The 7,696-nt window shown below is 47.0% G+C and overlaps 2 protein-coding genes across 2 annotated transcripts; both read right to left on the bottom strand.

Moving 5' to 3' along the window:
• Positions 1-2,475: 2,475 nt before the first annotated feature.
• Positions 2,476-3,042, bottom strand: LOC134184776 (uncharacterized). Its single transcript, XM_062652555.1, has one exon. The coding sequence runs from the start codon at positions 3,040-3,042 to the stop codon at positions 2,476-2,478; it is 567 nt and encodes a 188-aa protein (XP_062508539.1).
• Positions 3,043-5,608: 2,566 nt separating this feature from the next.
• Positions 5,609-6,445, bottom strand: LOC134184583 (uncharacterized). The gene has a single exon (XM_062652352.1). It carries the CDS (start codon positions 6,443-6,445, stop codon positions 5,609-5,611), a length of 837 nt encoding a protein of 278 aa, XP_062508336.1.
• Between the last annotated feature and the right edge of the window lie 1,251 nt (positions 6,446-7,696).

The following is a 7,696-nucleotide window of genomic DNA, read 5'->3' as shown; positions in this document are numbered from 1 at the left end:
TGGACAGTTGGACTTGGATAAATCGTACAAACGCCAACTTGGTGTTGGGACGATCTATGTTGTCAGTGGTGAGTCGGCCTTTCTCTTGTTTCGATATCCAGTTGTGGGCTTGTTGTAGACGATTCATTCAAGCGCTACTTGATAGATCTTTGCTAAGTATCATTACTCTACCGTCTTCTAGGTTTCGAATTCGATAGGTGTACGAATATCTTAGATAGAATGACGTCTGAGCGTAAGGTGTCAGCTGCTCCATCATTCTTTCGGTAAGACTACCGTCTACACCACGAACTACTTGACTTAAAGGTCACCGTGCTACAACCTTTGGTTACGTATTCTCGTTGACTATCCACCTCGTTGAAGATGCCGGCACCTTTCTTTGCGATGTGTAATGCTAGGGTGTGTTCCAGTTTTGGGGTAACTCTCATGACCGCTAAGTGGTACCGTGAATTTTGCATATCCTGACTAATTATTTCGGCTTGCAATGAGGTATCGACCTCTCCACGAATTTTTTGCAATTCGATTTGATACTGTGCAGGGTTGTTGACAACTCCGAGCAGTGCCGAATATCGCCCATTCTGAGAGTCACGTTGAATTCTTTGTGCCATCTTCATGTCTCTAACTTCGGAGATGAGTTGCACGAGTTCCGCTTTGCGCAGGCAAGAGACTTGAGCACAATGTCTTTGGCCTGCTTTCGCAGATCTTTGATCGTTGTTAATTATACCAACGGGTTTGGCGAATGATCCTCCGATCGCATTGAGTTGCTGAGACATAATCAGACAATTCTGTGCTTATGCAATAGAGTAGATTATTTGCCTAAACGGGCGCAACTTTCTTGATAGAGCAACGCACAATTCTGTGTCTATATACTAGAAATGCCATTTGTCTAATAGGGTGCGACTTTCCTCTATAGGCAGTAGGCGCACAATTCAGCAGCTATGCACTGCAGAAGAGTAATCCCTTATATATAAAGCGCTTAAAATAGTACAAATTTAATTAATATACTGTTAAGCGCTCAGTACTTGTAGGTGGTCATAAGAAACCTTAGAACACCTACGGTCTTATAGCAGTAGGCAAACACAAGAATTTTAGTTGACAATGAGAATTTAATATTGATCACAGAGTTGTGGGTACCCAGTTGTCTGCGGGACTTATATGGTTGTATGACCTTTAGTAGTCCGGGTTGAGTACACACGAAGAGGGTGCAAAAATTTAGGGAGGGGTCGTGGTAAGATTTTAATCTTAGATATACTACTATTGTGGGGCCCTGATAGTGATCTGAGATCAACTATCCCGTGTTTTTAATATATCAATATATTTCTTTACTTTCTTAGCTAAAGAGGTTCAAAACAGAATGCAAACAAGTATAAAACGTTTTGAAACATCAGGAAGATGTAGGGTTGCCGTACAAAAGATGAATAGAAGCAAGACCGTGTCGAGTGTGCTGTAACATCCTTCATCAATTCAATCATCAGACTGAGCAATACATCATTCCTACATTTCACTATTTTTTCAACACTATGTGTTTTATGCCTTAGAAGATGGCATAATGTAGGAATGATGTTTTCCTCAGTCTGTATGAGTAAATTCTTAAAAGATTTCACAGCACACCCTACATCGTTTTGTTTCTATTCTTTTTCGGACGGCAACTCTACATCTTTATCACTCTTTCAAAGTGTTATTACATTTGTATATATATATATATATATATATATATATATATATATATATATATATATATATATATATATATACAGTGGGTAAATCCCACCGCTCTACATCCACTGCTAAATCTCATCTATCATTTAACATTCTACCATTAACTTAATTAATCTGCCAATGACGAACAGATAATTGTTCTAACAAATTAGTAAACGCTTTTATTAATGAAAGTCTAGTTTTTGCCATCGTTTAAGAGGCCATTATTCCTAGTGTAGCTAAACTAGCAGGTGTCCAAAAACCAAACGTTTCAACTATCAAAGGGTAGAAACATCCGCTTGCAGCTTCCACGTCCGCCTGATGATGACCATCTTTCTTATTTCTCTCCAGCAAATGCAGCAGCTCTAGTAAAAGTTGAAGATGGTATAATGTACGAAGGCTGCATGGTATTCAAAATGGAAACCTCAAAATAATTAAAGGCTTGCCGTTTGTGAAATTGGGATGATATACATCCCCAGGACGATTGAAGAAGTGCTACTGCAACCCTCCTAAGGCGTGAACCAGCATCATTAAGAAGTAACGTGTGACGTTTCGAAGAGCATTATGACGTCTGGCTCGTAGAGAACTGTCGTGTGCCTATATCGTTAGCAGACGCGAGGATGATGACCAAGCGGCCGAGAGAGACGTCGTGATAGACAGGACAACGTGACGTCCAGAACTCAACGTGTTACTACTAAAGGAATCTGGCGTTCCTCAATTGTTATCAATCATACAGCTAACATGCAACATGCGTACAGTATGTAGAACCTGTACAGTTCACTACACTACTCCCCTGCCAGTGTTCGACGACACGTATGAAGAAAGACGTCGTGGAAAGTGAACTCGTCGTCCCGAGCGAGTATGCCGGCATTCTGATGTAGAAGGTGGGTCAGGAGACTCGCTGGGGGAGGTCACGGTGTCACAATCTAGATGAGCAGGCTTCAAGCGATCAATGGACACAGTGTCTTTGCGACCGTTCCTATCCACGGTGAAATGTTTGTCAGTGCGGTCGACGATTGGGTAAGGTCCATCATACGGAGCTTGGACGGGTTTGCGTATAGCATCGTGGCGGATGAAGACGTGAGTGGTAGTCGCAAAGTCATCACTCAGTGGACTATGTGGTAGAGCGGACGTAGGACGAGGTGGGGTGGGACGGATGACCTGCATGTGGGCTTTGAGTTGAGATATATAGTCAGTGGGGTCAGCAACAGGAGTTGGGCGCGCGGTAGTAAAGAATTCTCCATGTAGTCGAAGAGTTGTGCCGTACACCATCTCAGCTGCCGTAGACGAGATATCTGCTTTCAGTGCGGTGCGGACACCGAGGAGGACCAGTGGGAGAGCATCCATCCAGGCATTAGGGTTATGGTAAGCCTTCAAGGAGGCTTTCAGCTGGCGGTGGAATCGTTCAACAAGACCGTTGGCTTGGGGGTGGTAAGCAGTGGTGCGAGCTCGTTTAGAGCCGAGTAGAGTCATCAAGTTGCTCCACAAGTGTGATTCAAATTGCCGACCACGGTCTGTAACAATAGTGGACGGGACACCAAAGCGAGATATCCATCCACTGAGGAAAGCGTGAGCAACGACGTCGGTCGTCGAGTTGGTAAGGGGAATAACTTCTGGCCATCGGGTGAAGCGATCAACACAAGAGAGAAGATACGTGAATCCTCGTGATGGCGGAAGTGGCCCGACCAGGTCGATGTGCACGATGTCAAAACGAGCGTCAGGGACGGGAAAGGAAGAAGGTGGAGAGCGGAAATGGCGCTGAACCTTGGCACGTTGACACTGGACACAAGAGCGGGTCCATCGGCGAACATCAGCATTGATGCCAGGCCATGCAAACCGAGATGTAATAAGCTTCTGAGTTGCTTGGATGCCAGGATGAGAAAGTCCGTGCAGAGAATGAAACACAGTGCGTCGCCATTCCCGGGGCACCAGAGGGCTCTGAAGTCCGGTAGCGTGTCGCAGTAGAGTGGGCACGGGGAGTCAGGCAGGGGGATCGCTTCAACGACCAGTGAAGGAGACGGGGACGACTGGAGTGCTGGAATCTTGGAATCCGTAGATTGTGCTTTAGCCATAACAGTAAAGTCCACGACTGGCGGTTGACCTGAGAGCAAGGAATTAGATTCGATGCGGGAAAGTGCGTCAGCAACAACATTGTCGTGTCCGTGGACGTGACGAACGCTGGAGGTGAATTGAGAGATATAATCAAGCTGACGAGCTTGTCGAGGCGAGTGGCGATCGAGGCGAGTGCCTAAAGCGTAGGTTAGAGGTTTGTGATCGGTGAGCACATGAAACTGTCGGCTCTCAAGGAAATGCCGGAAGTGTCGGATGGCTAGGTAGACGGCTAACAATTCCCGGTCGAAGGCACTATAGCGTTGCTCAGTAGGGGTCATCTTCCTAGAGAAGAAAGAAATGGGGTGCCACGTGTCGTCCTTATACTGTTGTAAGACCGCTCCCACTGCAGTATCAGACGCATCAGTCATGAGACAGGTCGGGGCATCGGCGGTGGGGTATGAGAGGAGGGTAGCATTGGCCAATGCCTCTTTTGTGTCGTTGAATGCAGTGAGAGCTGCGTCACTCCAGGTTATTGTCTGAGCCTTTGTGCTAGATGAAGTGAGAAGGACATGAAGAGGTTGCATCAACGTAGCACAGTGAGGGATAAAGCGGTGATAAAAGGTCACTAAGCCAATGAATCGACGCAATTGACGTGGAGATTGTGGTTGAGAGAAGGTACGAACAGTCTGAACTTTGTCGCTCAAAGGACGGATACCGTGTCGATCAATGTGGTGGCCGAGAAAAGTGACCTCTCTGACACCAAAGAGGCACTTGCTGGGGTTGATGACGATCCCATGAGTGGCGAGTCGCTCGAAAACGATCCGTAAGTGGTGGAGGTGTTCATCAGCGGTGCTACTTGCGACGAGGACATCATCGACGTACGCATACGCAAATGAGAGACCGCGAAGAACTTGATCCATAAAGCGTTGAAAAGTCTGTGCTGCATTCCGTAGGCCGAAGGGCATTCGCACAAACTCGAATAACCCGAACGGAGTGGTGACCGCAGTTTTGTGCACATCGCCGGGGGCGACGGGAATCTGATGGTATGCCCTGACAAGATCCAATTTGGAGAATGCTGTGGCGCCCTGCAGTGTAGAAGAAAAATCGTGGATGTGAGGGACCGGATAACGGTCGGGAACGGTGATCCGATTCAGGGCCCGGTAGTCGTCACAAGGTCGCCAGTCGCCGGCGGTCTTCTTGGGTACCATGTGTACGGGAGAGGACCATGCGCTGGACGAAGGGCGTATGATCCCGAGTTGTAACATGTGCTTGAATTCGTGCTTGGCTACTCGAAGACGCTCCTGTGCCAACCGTCGAGGGCGAGCAGAGACGGGAGGTCCTGTGGTTTCGATGTGGTGGGTGACATCATGGACAGCAGGACCGGTTGGAGAACTGATCTGTGTGAGAACTGAAAACTCGCGTAGCAGAGCAAGATAGGGAGTGTTGATGTCCTTTTGATAGACCGAAGTGCTGGGAGACGTGTCAGAACAGCTGATGCCTTGCACATGTAAGTGGGTTGTTGAATCAGTCAGCTGCTGTTGCTTCATGTCGACCAGCAATCCAAAGTGTCGAAGAAAGTCAGCACCGATGATTGGCTTCTGTACATCAGCGATGATGAAAATCCAAGGTAGAGATCGTCTGAGGCCAAGATTAAGAGAGAGGGAGCGTTTGCCGTATGTGCGAATGGGAGTGTTGTTCACTGCCATGAGTGTGAGTTTGTCTGTTGTGCGCCTACGCTCAGCAGTAGAGGGAGGTATGACGCTAACTTCGGACCCTGTATCCACAAGAAATGGTGTGTGTGAGTTACTGTCACTGACGTAAAAGAGGCGACTATGAGGTGAGCCAGCAACGCCCGTCGCCATTAGCGGCTGGCTGTGGAGTTTCCCCAACTGCAAGGATCCTTACACTTCTTGGCAGCTTTACCAAATTTGGCATGATACCAACAGAGCGCGTCACAAGTACGAGAGTGTGTGAGAGCTGGACTGCGAGAACGGCCGGCTCTAGAAGGATTCCGTTGACGGGATCGTGCAGTGAGAGAGGCGACCAGGTCAGCTAGACGCGTTACCTCCTCGCGGAGTTGTTTGACTTCAGATGCCGAATCATGATCAGAACAGGTGCTAGACAGGGCTGAGACAGTGGGCGGAGCTACCTCCATAATTTTGTCTGCCATGTCTGCGAGTTTGTTGATGTCCATTGTAGTGTCTGCAGACGCAAGAACAACTCTGACGTTGGCGGGGAGCCGTTGGAGAAAGAGCTCACGAAGGAAGGAGCCGGCAGTGTCAGCCGACGATCCGAGCTTGTCACCTAGCAGCTGTTGCATGCGGCGGAGTAGCTGCGTAGGTTTGCAATCGCCGAGCTCTTCCCCGCTGATTAGCTGCTGGAGTTTCCGTTGCTCTGACGCAGTAGTACGTTTGATGAGTTCGGCCTTGAGAATGTCGTAAGGATTCTCAGTAGGCGGCTTCAGAAGAAGGTCTCTCACCTCCATTGCGAACTCCGGGCTCAAAGACGTGATGACATAGTCGAATTTAGTCCGTTGAGCTGTAATGTTCCGGGTGGTAAATTGTGCTTCCACCTGTGCAAACCATACTTCTGGGTTGGTAGGCCAAAAAGGAGGAAGTTTCACGCTCACAGCGGCAAGAGTTGTAGCAGCAGTAGTGGTGAGAGCAGTTGCAGCTGCGTTTGCGTCTGCGTCGGCCATGTATCACGTCAGGGTCACCAAATGTCGTGTGCCTATATCGTTAGCAGACGCGAGGATGATGATCAAGCGGCCGAGAGAGACGTCGTGATAGACAGGACAACGTAACGTCCAGAACTCAACGTGTTACTACTAAATGAATCTGGCGTTCCTCAATTGTTATCAATTATGCAGCTAACATGCAGCATGCGTACAGTATGTAGAACCTGTACAGTTCACTACAGAACCGTGACTACACTGAAGGAGATAATCTTCAAATGAATCAATTGCATGTCCACACATTCAACGTATAACCTTAGGAAAATCTTGAAAGATAGGAATTCCCAACTAGAGTTTGACTGCAATCACAAATTCATGTGAAGCCGTGGCAAGGCCTAAATTTGGGTTAAGAATTGCCCGCAACCAGGCTGCGCGGCATGAATCGATGATACGGTGTTTAGGCGAGCATTATCTAGAAGGCTGTGAGATTTCTTGAGATTAGCGAAGATGAAAACACTCTATCTTTGACTGTAGAGACTTCTGATACGTAGATGACAAGTCTGTAGTAACCTTCTTATGAAAATCAACAAAAGGTTCCTAAAATGACTGTGAGCTTCATCTTCTCCAGGTGTGTATCCAGAAACTTAGGCATCAGATGTTGTTGTGGTTGTAAAGTAGGTCGTACCAAATGTCTAAACATAGTTGGAGTAACAAAAATGAAATTTTTTGGGTAGAATTGTAACTGGAAATAATGCTGCAGGTGCAGTTGTTTTTGCTAGTCTGAAACCAAGACCTCCCAAACGCATGCGTAAAATTGCCTGTTGCCATGATTAGGTAAAGAAGCATGTATCAATATTACCAGAGAATGACGAAGACCTGCATCAAATGCAGTCAAACGAGACATAGTACGGTTAGGATGGACAGTTCGAAGAATCTGATTGATCTTGCACAGACCAAGACACGATCAAAGAGGATGGAACTCAATTTGTGAATTGCTGATATCAGGTAAACGACTCCGCATTTGAGCACTATTCACACGTTTGCTAATAAACTCATCAAAAAAGTAGTCAGACCCAATTATTGGAGAACCAAGAAGTTCTCCTCCACTTTCGATCAAACAGATTCGACGTCTATCAGTTGGAAAGTCTGAGAACATATGGTCACCTGTTGGCCAAAATATTTCACATTTGTCTAAATTGAGCTTGAGATCAAATGAAGGGCCTTTCTTTAACTTCGAGTTCAATAACTGGCAAACCGCATGACGAGGCCAACAAG

This window comes from Corticium candelabrum, chromosome 1 (genome assembly GCF_963422355.1).
Source record: "Corticium candelabrum chromosome 1, ooCorCand1.1, whole genome shotgun sequence".
NCBI classification, from domain to species: domain Eukaryota; kingdom Metazoa; phylum Porifera; class Homoscleromorpha; order Homosclerophorida; family Plakinidae; genus Corticium; species Corticium candelabrum.
The sequence above is the reverse complement of the archived record's forward strand: the minus strand, read 5'-3'. Positions and strand labels throughout refer to the sequence as shown.

What these genes read in the sequence shown, in the direction of transcription:
- LOC134184776 (XM_062652555.1), bottom strand. Translation starts at nt 3,042, where the DNA reads ATGGATGCTCTCCCACTGGTCCTCCTCGGTGTCCGCACCGCACTGAAA.
- LOC134184583 (XM_062652352.1), bottom strand. Translation starts at nt 6,445, where the DNA reads ATGGCCGACGCAGACGCAAACGCAGCTGCAACTGCTCTCACCACTACT.